Genomic DNA, 16819 nt, shown 5'->3' on the forward strand with positions numbered 1-16819 from the left:
GCTATATTGTACACCTGAAAATTATATAACTAATATAATAATTATACCAGCTATACTTAAATAAGCAAATCTGGATTAAATAAAAAACAAGGATGACAAGGGTACCTGTTTCATAGGAAAGTACGAATTTTAAGTGTGATGATGTTTGTAAAAGTGGTTAACACACTACTGAGCACACAGTAAGTGCTCGAAAGTGGTTTCATCATCCTCATCATCATCCCTGAGCTTCCTTGGCCTTCCTCCTCTAGCCATCTGATCTTCAGAGTCAGTTAAGTGAAATAACTGCAACCCTTGCTCACCAAACTGGGGGTGACTCCACACCTCAGTGTCTCTGGGACCGTCTGGGTTTGTCATTTTCAAGGCCGGGCCTGTAGGTCGAGTGTGCCCAGGCACGGACCCGGCCAGGCCTGCCCCACCTGTTGTCTCCAGTAAAGCACAGAAAGGCTCCTTGTCAGATTCCTCTCCTTCTGCTGGAGCTTCCCTTCTGGCGATGGGGCCCACAACTCATTCCTCGATGGGACTCATAATGGGAACAGTAGCTGGAGAATAAAAATAAGCTCACGAGAGTCCCCCACCTGCAGCCCCTCCTGCAGTCTGCAGCCCCTCCTGCAGTCTGCAGCCCCTCCTGCAGTCTGCACCCCTGGCCTCCCCGAGCACGTAAGAGGCTGCATGCGCAGCAGGATTCCTGGCACCACTCGCCACACAGATGGAAATGTTCTGAGCAAAGTGTGTGCCAATCAAATATTTATAAATCAAACCACATCCTAAAGGCACCAGGGGAGTTGGCTGGTCAAAAGCACGCTACTTTGCAGCCCTTCCTAAAGGGTAGGCTCCTTCTCCCCAGTGAAACCTCACCCGCCCCTGGTTTCCAGGCATCCAGGCTTCCGTTCTCCGGCCTGCCGTGACGTGGAGCCTGATGGCAAAGGTGCTCTGCTCCCATTAGCTTGGGCCAAAAGTCAAAACAGCTTTTCACAAGACCAGTGTGGGCAAAGCGGGACCCTCCTGCCAGAGGCCGAGAGCAGAGCAGGTCTGCAGGCAGGAAGGCTCCCCCCACCCCACCCCGCCCCCCCAGCGGGGTGTCCTCGCCTTGGTCGGTGGTGATGCCAGAAGGCTCCCCACCCCTCCTCCCCACACACCCCTTATCTGGTTATACAAACGGGATTTTTCTAGTTAAACTTGAAAAAATATATACATCACACAGGCTATGGACTGTAACAAAATTTTCCAGGCACCTTTTTCAGACTTGAAAGGGGAAGCAGACGCCTTTACACATTCTAAGAAAAGTCTTTTTCAGATATATATGTATTCCAAACCACTGGAATTTTTTTTCCATAAACTCAATTTTTTTTTCCTCACCGTCTTTCTCTAATGTTTTATGGAGCCCGGTTTGCGGCGACATTTTAATTATAAATGCCACTGACATAAAACAACCTCATAGAGCTCTGAATGAGGCTGACCTCACTCTGGGTAAACACGGCAAAGGACGGGAAGTCTCGACCCAGAATAAACCGGGCACGTAATCTCTTCTGGCCTCTCGTTGGAGGGCAGAGGTGGAACTCACACTTAACGGCCACGGATGCTGCAGAAGCACAAGTTCCCTCTGCACATGCGTCTCCCTAAACGACCAGTTGTAACCATATTTTTAAAAACTCCTAGAGCGGGACAGGAAGATGGGAATGAGGATGATCTGGGACTGGGACACCTCACCCTTCTACCCCTGGAAAGTAGGAATCACGCATCTCACTGCCAATGAACTGCTGCTGAGAGTCCTCAGCAGGCTCTGAGGAGCAGAAGAGAAAACCAGAGATACAGACTTACCGTCGCTCAGAAAAAAGGTCGAACACCTAGCTGGGGGGGCCGGCATATCCGCTCAAAAGCGCTGGGTTCACCTTTACGCAGGTTCCTCTAAGATCCGTGAAGGGGTCCAAAGGAAGAGCAGGGGATGAGGGATGGGGCATAATCTGCAAGGTGATCTTGTACCTTTCAGTAGCTGGACATTTCTTTTTGACCAAGAGGCCATTCTCAAATCAGCACAACCTAATGCAGCAGTCCCCAACCTTTCGGGCACCAGGGCCCATTTTCGTGGAAGCCAATTTTTCCATGGACCAAGGTGGGGGAGTGGTTTCCGGATGACTCCAGCACGTGACATTCAAGCTCACCTCACACTGTGAGGCCCAGTTCCTAACAGGCCCAGATCCGTCTGTGGCCGGAGGTTGGAGACCCTTGCCCTAATGCATTCCTGGCACAGGGGCCCAGGAATCCACCAAGCAAACATGTCCAACCTTCTCATAGCACATTTCCATAGTGCTTTGTAAATCTGATTCCTCTAAGAACTTTATGTCTAACACTGAAGTACTTTTAAAAATACTGCTTTCTGTTTCTTCTGCTAGGTCAAAAGTTGCTGTCCACAGTTCAGAACTGGGGGACAAAAAGAGTGCTATGGATCAGCAACTTACCTCATTTTTCAAAAAGCGCTCCCCCCTTCAGGCTTGGGTGTTTTAGAGCCACTGACCTTCCTGCTCACACGTAGCAAGTACTTGCCCTCCCATAGGATAAAGGGGAGGTGCTCCCCCCTGCCTGGTACTAACCTGGTGGAAGGTGCTGAACAAGGAAACTGAACAGAAAGTTGTGGCTTTAGTGGCCCCCACCCTGGGACCGCCTCACCAGCTTCCCTGGGCCCCTGCCTGGCTCGGAGAACGTTCTCCTTTACGGACGCCCATGTCCAGAACGACATGGTCCCCGGGGGTCAAGCCCGTGCTGGGTCATGGGGCACCACAGGGGGTATCAGGAGCAAGAGATGCAAGTCAGCTCTGAACATGTGCCCACTGACCAAGAGCTGGGCTTTATATGTCAACCATCCCCCAAAAAGTGCAGAGGAGAATTCTACCAGCAACGCCAGCCCCATCGCCCTGAGTTGCCCAGTGTTACCAGCTGGCAGTTCTTGCTCAGAATTGTGTCTTCAAAGAAATGAAGAGTTAGGGTGAGGAGAAGTTCTCCTGAGTCCCCTCCCCCGTCTTAGTCCTTCTTTCCATCCTCCCCAGAGCAGCAGCTGCATGGCTTGGAGAGGGTCCGTTTTTCTGTTTTACTCCCTATAGACTCGTGAGCGATGCAGTGTTGTTGTTGTTTCAGCAACATTTTCATCAAGATTTTACTGTATTCTTTTGAAATTTGCTCTTTTCACTATGCATTATTTTCTGCTTCTCCTTGGAAGAATATGTATATATTCTCTGTGTGTGTATACACACACACACACACACACACATACACACATATGGGGGGGAGGAGGGAGAGTGTTTTTGTTGTAGTTGTTGCACTTTTGTTTGCTTTTAGCTCAAAAACAAGCTAGTTTTTTCTGTTTGTTGCTTTAGCATTCATGAGGTCGTCTGTAGCCCTAACTGAGTGTAAGCCCCTGAGGGCAGGGCCCCTGTGAGGCCCTGAGCTCAGTTCCCAGCACACAATAAGGGGGTTCATGAGTATGTGTTGACTGAATGGCTTTGCCCTTGGCTCCCAGAGGGAGGAGCTGGGGCTGCGGCCAGGCTGTGTGGCCAGCTCCTCCCTCTCTTTCTGAGCCCCTTGCTCTCGCTCTCCCCTTTCCACTCTCGCTCGGCAGCAGCTCGGGAGGATGTGGGCTTGGAAAACTGGAATGAAGTCACACTAGGGAGTTGGACACCTAGTCGGTTACACGGGCTGCTCGGGCTGGGTGTTACTCCTTCCTGCCAGCCCTGCTTGCAGAAGGATATATGTTTAGGGAACTTAGCCAGAAGGAAATCCAGTGAAAATGAGCTATGAAACTTGGACATCCTGGAGAAATAATATTTACAGAGGAAACTCTTGAGACGAACTCTCACCAGTGTAACAACCCGGTGCTGGGGCTCTGGCCGAGAACTGACTCATGTGCCGGGCGGCGCTGGCTCGCGCTCCGCGAGGCCTCGCACAGCCCAAAGGGGGCTCGGCAGCTAGCGAAGCAGCTCCGCTCTCCCCCACGGCAACATGAATGGGGACTGTTTAAGGCAAAGAACAGAACTGAACTAGGAAATACTATAAAGTATTCTGTGATGACATGTCACCACAAGTGCATCAGTTACAACAGAGGTGCCGGCAGGTCTGGTGGGGGGCGCCCAGAATGGGCAGACTGTGTGTTTGGGGGCGGGGCGCATGGGAACTCTCTGTGCCTCCCCCACTTTTGCTGTGAGCCTGGAGCTGCTCTGAAAACAGGCACTTTTAAGGAAGCAACTTCTTTGATTACCTGAAAGGGTTTGCCCCTTGGGATTTCTGTGGCACCTATGATGTGTTTGACCAAATACCTAAATATAGGGGTGGCACCCCAAGACACACCATAATTAAAATGCCAAAGGTTAAAGATAAAGAGAAGGGAGGGGTGTGGGAGAACGGGTGAGAGGTAAGGGGATTAAGAGCTATGAATAGGTAGTTACAGAATAGCCATGGGGATGTGAAGTACAGTATGGGAAAGGGAGCAGCCAAAGAACTTGCACACAGGACCCTGACCCATAGACATGAACAAGAGTGGGCATATTGCCTGAGGGAGTGGGGGTTGCTGGGTAGAGGGGGGCAAAGCAGGAAAAATCAGGACAACTGTAATAGCATTGTCAATAAAATATAATTAAAAAATAAAAATAAATAAACGAGTAAATATAGGAGCTGGAAAAACATCCCAGGGAGCTAACATCACCCTGCATGCTATGGCTACAGAAGGGATTCTGGATGCCCATCTGCGTCTTGCTCCGGTCAGACCTTGAACATGAGGGAGTCCAAGAAGGGGAGTGAGTATGGCTTGATCTGGCCCGATGTTTCCATAATTGGAGCTCAAGGCGTTTTACAAAAGAGGGAAAAGCGGGATACTTGGAATGCTTAAACCCGGGTTCCGGTCACGGTTTCCCCCCTGACGGCGACAGGGGGTAAACCACCCTCTCACCGAGCTCCAGTCTTCTCACCTGCAGGACAGAGCCCGTGCCACCGCCCTCCGGGGAATGCTCTGAGGGGCGGTGAAGTCACCTCAGCACCGGGAAGTGACAGTACCGGGCACTTGCCAGGCGCTGTGCCCAGACTTACCCCTCACAACTGCTGCATGAAGCAGGCACCACCACGAGAGATGAGGAGGCAGGGGACGACTCACCCGACGGCCGCACCGCTGACACACGGCCAAGCAGAACTTGCACGCGTGCAGGCGGATGTGGAGCCTGCGCTCCAAGTTTGCACCGTGCGTGCCAAGGCGGAGACCAGCGTGCCCTCTGCCTGGCTCGCTGCCGGTGCAGTAAATGGCTGCCCCCCTTCGGTCTCTCGTAGACACACAGGGCTACACTGAGAAACTGATAGAAGAAATGTGTGTGAAAGTTCTCTGAAAACCACACGTGAAAACACAGAGAATTTTTAAATATGCTTTACTGAGATAGATTCACCCATGTAAAGTGAACAATTCAGTGGTTTTTCTTACATTCAGAGTTAGGCGACCATCTCTACAATCAACTTTAGAACATTTTCGTCACCTCCCAAAAAACCCCACACCCCCTAACCATAACCCTCCCTTCTCTCTCCCGGGCCCCTCCTCAGCCCCTGGCCACCACTCCTCTCCTTCCTGTCTCTGCCGGTTTGCTTACTCTGGACACTGCGTTTAAGTGGAATCACAAAATACGTGGTCTGTTGCAACTGGCTTATTTCACTTAGCATGTTTTCAAAATTCGTCCACCTTTTTATTTCCTTTGTTCCTTTTTATACAATATGTGCGACTGTATCTGGTATTGTTGTCAACTGTATTCACTCGCTTCATAGACTGTTACAGCTGGAGAAACCCTGGGAGGCTGAACCCAGGTGCCTCTCGTTGTACCGACAGGAGACTGTGGCCGGAGGTTCAGCTGGCCGAGGCGGTCTCATAGAGGGCTGGTGGCAGAGCCCAGCCTTGAGCCTTACAACTCTCAACTTGGTCCCATCTTCACTTCACAAGGTGATATTGGAAACATAATTGAAAGCTCACAGCTTATTGATGAATGGATGAGCAGAGTCATCTCTGCAAATATCTGCAAAACATTATTCATTCAACAATTAGCTGTCCCCAGAGGGCAGGGCATGGCGTGAGGTGCTGGAGACCTAATCAGGAGCAGGCCAGACAAGATCCCTGCCCTTCGTCCCAGTGTGCATTCTCCTGGGGAGGCAGAAATAAATGAGCAAACCCCTAAGAGATAAAAAACAATTGTACTTCGTATAAATTGCCGTGAAGGAAACAAACAAGGGGCGAGAAGGATGACAATCTGGGGACCAAGGTGGCGGAGCAGTGAGGTGGGGGTGCGATGGGAAGGGTGACAGGGCCCACCATACAGATTGTCACAGGGTGCTGGGGTGGGAAAGGCCTCTCTGAGGAGGGGGTGTTAGGCTGGGGCCTGCAGGAGGAAAAGGATCAGCTTTGTGAGTATCAGGACAAAGAAGGTGCCAGACACAGGGTTGAGCATGTGCAAAGGTCCTGAGGTAGCAAAGAGCTTGGTGTGTTGAAGGAGTCGGATGGGCAAAGCACTGACTGACTGAGCAAGAGGTGTGCTCTGAGGCTAGAACGGGGAGGGCCCAATCACCGTGGAGGACCTTTAGCCTGTTCTCTCAGAGCTAGCCGAAGTTAGGAGCCCCCTGGGAGAGGAGGTCAGTGGCTTCCCTTCCCTTCTCCATGAGTTAGATAAACTCCACTTCCCGCAGGAAGCTAGAGGAGGCCCCAAGTCTCTTCAGCAAAGACTTCCAAGAACAAGGACACTGCAGCTTCAATGGGGTGATGTAACTATGTATCCCCCTAGGAATGAATCAGGAGATAAGGAAAACAGGAGATAAGGAAATAAAATACAGATATATTCATAGGGAAGTAGTGATTATGGTTAAATGATTATGGTGTAGCCACATAATGGAATACAATTCAGCTGGTAAAAAAAAAAAAAAGGGGGAGGCAACCCTCTTCAGTAATGAAATGAAAAGATCTCCAATTACCTGATAAGCCCAACAAACAAAACCCAGCGTGCAGAATTGTGCGTAAAGGATCTTACCACTTGCATATGAAAAGGCAGGAGGGAAAACATGTATTTGCTCATATGGGCATAAAATTTTTCCAGCAAGATCCATCTAAGACACACCTAGGAGGGGTTTACTTGTCTGTCTGAGCTTCCCCCGGACAAGGTGTCCTGGGAGGAGGACAAGGGTCTCATCTGTCCTGTTTACTGCTGTATCCCCACTGGTTGCAAATGGGAGGCTAAAAGGGGTAGGGGGACATTTTTACTGTCTCCTCTTATATTGTTTCTGAATTTGAAACGTGGTATAATTTATTCAAAGACATTAAATAAGAAAGAAAAATGAAGAAAAAGCAATGAGGGGTCTCGATGCGCCAACCAAAGCTCGGTGTTCTCTCCAGCTCCCCCTGGCCCTCGGCGTCAGACAAAGCGGACCCTTGGAGTGGGCCACACGCCTTCTGTGGAAACACTGAGTCCAGATCCCACTCCTAGTCATAACGATGGCCGTGATGGTCAGTGACCAAAGACATGGACCAGAAGAGTCCAAAATTCATTTTATTCCCAAATATAAACCATCAAAATGCCCCCCTCCATACCCTGGCTGGGTGGCTCGGTAGGTTGGAACATTGGCCCCTACGCCAAAAGGTTGTGGGTTCGATCCCCGGTCAGGGCACATGCCTAGGTTGTGGGTTCAATCCCTGGTCGAAGCATGTACGGGAAGCAATCAATGGATGCTTCTCTCACATCGATGTTTCTCTTTCTCTCTCTTCCTCTCTCTCTAAAAGATTAACACATCCTTGGTGAGGATTTAAAAAAAAGAAAAAAATCACCTTCCTCTAGAGCCTCCCTGGGAAGAGAAAGCAAATGAATAATTACCAAATGGGCATTGGAGTCTGGGTGGTACCCAGCAGCGGGCACAGCAGTCAGTGCGAACTGGGAGAGCATAGCTCGGGGAACTCACGGCCTTGCCCTCCACCTTGAGGCTTCTCGGCCTCCACGCTGGGGACTCTCTGGGCTCACCACTCCGCATTGTGAAGGGCTGCCTTGTGCACTGTAGGGTGTTCAGCAGCATCCCTGACCTCTGCCTACTAGATGCTAATAGCACCACCCCACTCCAGGTGGGACAACCAAAACAAGTCCCCAGACATGGCCAAGTGTCCCCTGAATAACAAACTCGCCCCCAGGTGAGAACCACAGTTTCATATTCCTGCAATTCCAGGTAAATGCATCATTCTCCCAATCAGAAGCCACGGTTCCCCTCTGCCTCTACCCAGCTGGGCTGCCACGGAGGGTGGGGAGTTGATGCGATCTGTCCACGAGAAGCTCCCACGCCTAGAAGGCTGGGGCTGTGCAAAGACACACCTCAAGGCAGGTTGCTAACTGAGGCAGAACACACTTGGGCTGCCCGGGGGCGCACTCCACAGCACCCCAGCATCGCTGGGCACAGGAGTCCGGGGAAGTGAATGCAGCTTCCTCCCCTGGTTATTTCCCTCCAGGGACAAGGGGAAAGGAGGGCGGCACAGGGAAACAGCGTGGGCTGGGGGAGGTGTGTGTGTGTGGGGGGAAGAGGTGGGCACCCCTGCTTCACCTCTCCTTCTCTGAAAAACATAGTTCCCAAGGGACAGCTTTCTTGGGAGGGCAAAGAAAAAGGAACTGTATTTCTCTGTGTTGATTCATCTGAGGCTCATCCTTGAGGGCCCTGAAATGAATGAGCAGAATTTTCCATGGCCAACTGTCCTGGCCGCCGGGCCCTGTTGGCAAAGGCCTAGTGTTTATTTACTTTTTCTCGTGTTATTTTTATTTCAGTTCAGCTGCAGCTCAGTGCGGAAAGCGTGGGGGAGGTGTACATAAAGAGCACCGGGAGTGGCCAGTACTTGGCCATGGACTCCGACGGGCTTTTGTACGGCTCGGTAAGTATGAGGCTGACACGCTTCCAGGCTCGGCCAAGGCCTGTGGTCTCCAGAAATCTTGTTACGTCGGGTGATACACACGATAAAGCAACAATTAGTCTCTGTTTGTTATTTTTTCCAGTCGGGTTCCCACCCTCTACCCTGCCTTATTTTAGGCACAAACATAAAAAGTTTCTTGTGGTATTCTCTCAAAATACTCAAAACGTATTATCCCACAGACACAGAGGGGACATTGATTGGAATTTCAGTAAGTCATCCATCACCCACTTCAGAATACCTAGTTCCACTGCATTCATTCCTTCCAAACAAGCTTCTTGAATACCCAGCACCTTGTCACAGGTGTGTCCCCTGTGCTTTTTCTGGTAGTTTGCATGCCACACACAAAACTTTGAAAATGGCCTTTTTATCGTGCAAGGCTCTCCTAAACAAAAAGTTGAATAACTCAATTCCACAGAGATTTACCCAATGCCTCCCGTGTCTTAGTGCAGTCAGGCCCCGACAAGGGTGTAAAGATGAGTGAACCACATCCCTGCCCTTGAGAAGCACAAAGAATTTGTCCACAGGCTAACATCCTCTGCATTGCCCCCTCCATCCCTCTTACAGTTAGTGTTTCACGCAGGTTTGACTGTGTATATGCTGGTCTGTGTGAGAAAAGAACACAAATACAGGGAAGAACATGATTCTCCCCTCACTGGCGTCTCTGGTAAAAGGTTTGACTGGGGACAGCGCTGAAGCCAGTGGCCCCGGGTTTTGAATGACCTTTCTCTGCACCCCAACAACTGATGATGAGGTTTCAGCCGTAAGGCATAGCCCAAGCCCAGCGCCTTTCTTCCCTGTATTACGATGTCTACGGAGAGGCGACCGGGAGGGGATTTTGATCTGGGGCTCCCTTTAACTTGTACCAAATTGTCAGGAGGCAGCGGACACAGGAAACCCTTCTTGATACTCATCTTGGCCAGGATTTGGGAGGTGAACACAGTTCGGTTTCTTCTCATGCTGCCCACGAGGGGTCAGGAGATGGGATCACTGGAGTCGTAGGTACTGCAGCTTCTAGTAGGCTGTTTGCTGAACACGGACCAAGTGGGACAACTTCAAAGGGTTTGGAGCCCAGCTCCATAGGCAGTGGGTTCTTTTTTTAGGGTGGTTCTTCTAATTGGCAATAAAATCAATTGACCGATCAATCATTCAATCTCAGGCTCGTAATTCAATCTCACGCCTCTGCCACCTGGGCAAGTGCCTTCCCTACTCTGAGCCTCGTCTGAACCGAGGCAGCTAAGGCACGGTCACAGCCAGCACGCAGGCTGGGAGGAGTCAGAGGGACAGTGAACAGGACCTGCAGCCGGTGGGGGCGGGGCGCTCTGTCACCAGCAGCTGTGAAACAATCCGCTTACACATCCCTTGCCTTCATTATTTCTTAGGTTATATATACAGTTTTATGGGTTTTCCTCCTTTAAATCAGTTTTGATGTTTGTTATAAGCTTCTTTTACTTGTATAAAAGTACTGGAGGAGAACCTCCCAAACCCGACTTTTCCCCTAGGCTCCAAACACCCCCTTCTCCCTCCATAGTCCTGGCTGTCACTGAAACTCACCTGAAATTTTCAGATGATCTTAATATACTATGCCTCATAATTTTTATACTTCCCCATTGATAAAGACAAGCCCTAACATATCTCAGAGCTCTGCCTTGTACTCTTAACCGATTTTAAGTATCAGTCCCTCCTGATACGAACTTGTATGTGTGTGTGTGTGGAAAGGGCATATTTATTTTTTTAAATAAGTTTGAAAGGCCATAGACCAAAACATTAATTTATCTCTGTGAGTGGTCAGTGGCTGATTTTATCATATGTGAATGCCTTCCTGTATTTTCCAAATTTTCTACAGTAGGTATATGTCACCTATGTACTGGGCGGGGGAGGGGGAGAGCATGCTAAATATAAAAATGAAAACAATTGCCGTGCATCAGCTGTTACTGCCCAGGCCCTTGGCATTGCTCCAAATGCGTAAGAGGGGCTGACAAACCCTGGCGGGGGGCGGGGGGGGCGGATGCAGCACCTCGGATCTGGCCTGTTGACTCAGCCTCTGAGTCAGTCGGTGTCTGTGTGTCTGCTGCCGTCGTGTAGTAGAGACGTCAGAAGGGGGTGTGGCCCTCCTCAGCTTCATCACTGTAAACAGTCCCAGGGCCCACTAAGAGGCCTCACGGGGCGAGCCCCCCCTACAGGGGAGTGGGCAACCCCCACAGGTCCAAGGCTGCCAGCCTCCTCTCACCCCAACAAGGAGCCTCCAACACCGATGTCTGGATAAGCTCCTTTAGAGGCAGCAGAGTCACCCAATTAAATAGCACAGCAGTGTCCCACCTCGTTTGAAAATGATACAGTGTCTCACCCAGCTGTCACTGCACTTGACTGGGAATGAATAAGCAGCAGCACACTGAGTTCCTCACCAGTCAGGGATGACTTCACTGAGGGCTTTACACCAGCTCCACAGTCAAGTTCACTGCCTCGTTGGCAAGCACCTGTTATTTGCAGGGCTCTATGTCTGGGGTAGACAGAAGGCTGACAGGACCCCACCTCTTCCCTCAGGAGGGCTTACCGTCTAACAGACAGATGTGCCCACAAATAGAGAATCCTACTGCAGGAGAACCTCCCAATAGGAGAACCGACTAACAGGACTGGAAACCGCCAGAAAGGGACTCACCAACTACTGTCAGTAAAGTGATACTATAGAGACCACATGATTTGGAATTGGAGCCAAGTCAATATACAACATAAGTATTTTAACACATCTAACTGGTTTATATTCAAATATAATAAATGTATTCTAAAATCCTGACAAACATGAAGTTCACTTAACCCGGGTTCCTCCTACTCTCTAACAAATGCATACCAAGTAAAATAAAAAAATTTTTGGTAGACTTTTTTAAAGTAACTGCCCTATTAAATATGTTATAGCTATCTTTCCAGCTTAATAAATTTATAACTGAATTGGATTCCACTATATGTATGTATCACTATCTACTTAACCAATCACCTTTCCATGGATATTTAGGTTGCTCCCAATTTCTTACCATTATATCTAAAGATTACCCTTGAAAATACAGTTTTATACTTGCTCCACTGTCTCCTAAGGGTCCACTCCTAGAAGTGAAATTGCTGGGTCACAAGCAGTGCATAGTTAAAACTTCGATGCATTTCACCAACTACCCTCAGAAAGTTTCCCCCAATGCATCTCACCAACAGTGCGCGAGAGTGCCTGTTTCCCACACGCTCACCAATAATAACTTGCAAATCTTTTTTTTGCTTTGCAGATATCACTGCCAACATATGTTATGTCATTTTTTAATTTGCATTTTCTTGCTAGTGAGATTGAATGTTTTCATAGGCTTACTGCCCGTTTTTAAAACAACAGACACAGCATGCCATTTTGATAGCATCATAAGTCTATACCCATCTGGTCTTATCTGCTTCTCTGTGTGTGCGTGCACACGGACACAAGGAAGGTGTTCACCACCTGGGCACAGCTGCCTAGATCTGGGCAGGCGGGCTTCAGGTGGTTTTACTTTTTTTCTTTCTTTTTTCAAAGTAAAATTGTCATTTTTGAAAAGCACAATTTTTTCATAAATATTAAAAGAGAAAGCTACTTGTTTAACTTTAAGTTCCAGGATATGATTTGAACTCAGGACACATTTTGTGCAAGCATGTATGTGCTTAACAATGCTAGGGTAAAAATCCTGCTCTTGTTAGTAAAAATCACCAGAATGGAAAGTAATAGTAGCAGGTTTTCATTCATTCTTCAAGTCCAAACTTAAAAGCTTCCACTGCACCAGTCTGCTTTTATCTGTTCTGAACGTTTTTCACGGTCATGCCGGCATGCCAGGCCTCTACAGTGACAGAAGCCCCCCGCTCTTAGGGTACTCAGAGTCACTCAGGATCTCCCCATTGGCACACTACAGGGTCTTGAGGACAACGATGGAAGGGGAGCTTACAGTAACAGCAAATGTATATTGAAGGCTGGTTAGACGCTGGGTCCTGTTCCAAGTCTCGTTCCCAGGCCCAGAGCCAGGCTCCGTCAGCATCCCACTGTTACTGAAGAGGGAACTGAGGCACAGAAAGCCTCAGTCATTTGCCCAGGGTCACATAGCTTTAAGCAGAGGAACCCGGCTTAAAACCACTCACTGATAGTTCCACTGTCTTCTGGTTTTACTTTGCAGCAAACACCAAATGAGGAATGTTTGTTCCTGGAAAGGCTGGAGGAAAACCATTACAACACCTACACGTCCAAGAAGCATGCAGAAAAGAATTGGTTCGTGGGGCTGAAGAAGAACGGAAGCTGCAAGCGTGGCCCCCGGACTCACTACGGCCAGAAAGCAATCTTGTTTCTCCCCCTGCCAGTCAACTCTGATTAGAGAAGTCTGCTCTGGGCACCAACCACTCCAGAGGGGTCCTCACCAGCTGACCCCAGGTTGTTCCCTTGACCATTGGCTGCGCTAACCCCTGGCCCACAGAGCCTGAATTTGTATGCAATGCACTTCTAAAACACCCAGTTCATTTTCTTGCAGAGCTCTTTACCCCAGCACAGTTAGGAACAGAGGGGACCAAATTGCTTTGAGGGGCCAGTTGGCTGGTTGGTCAGGGTCTGCTTTGGAGGTGCAGTTGCCTCTGGGCATCTGCTGCAGGCTGAGCCTCTCAACGCACAGGTGGGACCAAAAGAGGTGTGTTCATTGGCTGCCCAGTAGGTCATTAGTAACAGCAATCGATTCCCTCTACTGAGTAAACCCTGCCCACAATTCTCCCAAATATCCAGTGTGACTCCCTTTTGCCCTATAGGTGCCCCACAAACATTAGCAGAGAAGCTTGTGGCTAGGTCAGTGGAAGGCAGCGTTCCACAGTAGAAACAGGGACTAAGAAATCCTTCCTCAAGAACGGAAGGGATTAAAACGGCACAGGGAGACTTCGGTGGGTGGCTTAGAAGGATGGGATCTCAGTGCGGCATCAATGAGGGAACAGGAGGCTCAGGCACAAGAAGGCAGAATAAATGTCAAGCAATGGAAGTCCTTATGAGGCCTTGACCTTTCGAAAGTTATCGGGCAACAGGAAGCCCCTGGATGATGTCAGGGGGACAGCAGGAAAAGTGGGTTTTTGATCAAGGACATTGGATGTTGGTGAACTCATCTGGGTCCAGGACGTGGCCATGGAAGTGATGAGAAAGGAAGGGAAACGCGGGCTGAGGGACCGTTATCTTCTCCACAGGATGGGTCTAGAGGTGAGGACGAGAGAGAGAGGGATACCCCAAGCTGAGCCTGGCCACCAGGACACGAAGGCTTCTGGGTCCCGGGACGGTGCTGACAGGCCGCACGGGGGAGCGAGTTTGGATGTCGATTCTGGCCCAGTGGGTCTGGGGTGCAGCGGTGACATCTCTAGCTCCCAGGCGCTGCAGATGCTGCTGCCGTCCCCCACCATTCTTTCTGTGGAGGTCTGACAGGTGGTAGCCAGGTGAAGGTGGCTCAGCCCTCCCACCGGCCCCCTCTCCCTCACCCCTAAGAACACGAGCACTCAGGCGGCATCGGCGGCGTGACGCTTGTGCTGAGGTGCTTCGGCCCATTGCCTATAAAATGCCCCTTGAGAAGATAAACAAGAGCATACTTCAAAAATGTTAAACTCTCACCAACAGCTTTTCCTAAGAGACCATTTGTGTTACGATCACTTGTATAAATACGCTTCCTGCTTAAAGTAAACTTGACCCAAGTGGCTAGCAAATTAGAAGCACCATTCATCTTTGACATACGATACTGTTGCCCTATGAAGGTGTTTAATAAGCCATTTAAATTTACTGTGAGGCTGTATGTTTGAATCACATTTAAAAATATATAGCTCAAAGGCAGTTAAACTGACTAGCATGTAGCCACTGAGTGATACTAGGGTACAATGTAGAAGCTACTCAGTTATCTACGACCTGTACTACAGTTACCTGTAAAATGAGATTTTCCTTTGTTTCCCACTGTGCTGTTAGAAAATTTTTCTTTGAAAATGGAGATTCTTAAGTAATGATGTGATAATTGTGGATAAAAACTGATGCGAGTGTTAGCTCATGTTTTATAAGGAAATGAAGTTATTATTCACTGAAAAAACAATTCCTAGTTGAGCTGTCATATTGAGAACGGGAGAAAAATGACAACTGGTGAAAGTTTGAAGCAGTGGCGAGACTGAGGAACTGAACCAAGTTAACACGACCGTGAATAATACCATCTTGCATTTGTTTCTACAGCAAATGATGTCATAACTTCTTTTTGTAACTTGGGTAAGACAGTTCTACTTTATATTCATAAATCTTTGCAGGCAAGTTAGGGATAGTACAGTGTGGCTTGACATCTCTTTACTACAAAGATTTGGCCAGAAAAAGGTACCCAGAGAGGAAATCCAAGATATTTACAATAGTCCATAATTTTTAGTGCACGGATCAAATTCAAGTATAACACTGGCCAAGCAAACGTAAATGCCAATGCTAACAGACGAGACGGGAGCCCGTGGGCTCAGAGGCCCCAAGCCTCGTGGAAGAAACACTGTTGTGACCTCAGCACCCTTGGGCCAGCCCCCACTCGTGGACGCGCCCCCGAGTGTTTATGAAGTGCCCACTGTGTGTCCGGCACTGTCCTGGGCACGGGGGCCCCTGGGAACCTCGTCTGTCTGGTTTGCTGCTGTATTCGCTCCCAGGGCATTCGACGTGTGAAGAAAGATGCTGTGGATTCATTTCTTTCAGTCAAGTAAACACAGACTTTTGCAGGCTCCTGCTGAATAAACAGTAGGTCCCAGAAACCCAGGTGTGGGAAGAATTAGCAACTCCTGGCATAAAACAAAAACCCCTCTCCAGGTGTCAGAGGACACGGCAAGGTGAGCCCAGCCTTGTCAACTGCAGAACTGTGTCAGCTCACTTTCCGGTCAGGAAGAGAGCCGGTCAAGTCTGGGAGGAAGGGGCGGTCAGCGGCCCCTCGCACCGTTTGGAACATGCTCCAGTTCCTTGAACGTGGAGCATCCCTGTGGCTCTCTCTCTTCCTTGACTCAATCGTGCAGCCATCTGCCTGTCCCAGGCCTCTCGTGGGGGGTCATTTTCAGGCCGACTGGTACAAGTTGCCTGACGTTCTGCAGGAAACATCAGGAGTGTGTTTGCTTTCGACTGTTTTCAGTGTGCTGGTGGAGGCGGTGACGACTTGTTTCCTCCGAAGGGGGGATGAAGCCTCCTGTGGCCAACAGCGTGTACTTAACAGAAACTGCGGGGGCATCACGTGGCACTGAAGGTCAGGTCCTTGCTTTGCGTCAGAGGCGACGGAGCCCCAAGACCTCAGCCTCATAGACGTGATGCCTAGACCAGCCAAGCTCCTGGGCTGCAGAGCAGAACTCTGATGAAGATGCCTGTCATTTCACATCACTGTCTCTCTCTCTCTTTGTTTGCACCTTACAAATATTAATAAATGTTCCAGCAGATCATAATATAATGTCCTGAGTTTCTTTGCATCACGGTATGTCCTCTTCCCGTGGAAGGGCTTCCCCCAGCACCCTGAGGGTGGCTGCTTTGTTTGCTGCACTTAGCTTGTCGCCAGATTCGAAACCTTAGAGGCCAATAGGAAAAGGTAAGGTAGCAACACTCTTCGTTTTGTTTGGAAACCTAAGGCAATATTGATGCTTTCCTAGGGATCCACTAGGAAAACATTTTCAGGAAATTTGCCCCCTCAAGAGCCAAGCACCATAACTAACTCAGTCCACAATTTATGTTCATAGTATAAATCATACAAAATTATGCTACTATTGTGGAGTTGACCAGCCTGTTCTGAGGCAAAGGTATGTGATCTAAAAAAAAAAAAAAGAACTCAAGGACTGATTTACGATTATAACTCTATGATAAAAGGCATATCTCTTACCTCT

The 16819-nt window shown here is 49.1% G+C and overlaps 1 protein-coding gene across 6 annotated transcripts in view; it reads left to right on the plus strand.

Annotated features, from left to right (window-relative positions):
* The window catches only part of FGF1 (fibroblast growth factor 1), a 92383-nt gene extending 76009 nt beyond the window's left edge, over positions 1-16374 (plus strand). For all 6 annotated transcript variants that reach the window (XM_045826742.1, XM_045826740.1, XM_045826744.1 and 3 more), the window contains 2 exons: positions 8802-8905; positions 13114-16374. In XM_045826742.1, coding sequence (XP_045682698.1) covers positions 8802-8905; positions 13114-13308 — 299 coding nt within the window. In that variant the 3' untranslated portion in view covers positions 13309-16374. The remainder of the gene's footprint in view (positions 1-8801; positions 8906-13113) is intronic.
* The last annotated feature ends 445 nt before the right edge of the window (positions 16375-16819 follow it).

This window comes from Phyllostomus hastatus, unplaced genomic scaffold (assembly GCF_019186645.2).
Source record: "Phyllostomus hastatus isolate PE091 unplaced genomic scaffold, TTU_PhHast_1.1 phas_contig_150, whole genome shotgun sequence".
Lineage (NCBI taxonomy): Eukaryota > Metazoa > Chordata > Mammalia > Chiroptera > Phyllostomidae > Phyllostomus > Phyllostomus hastatus.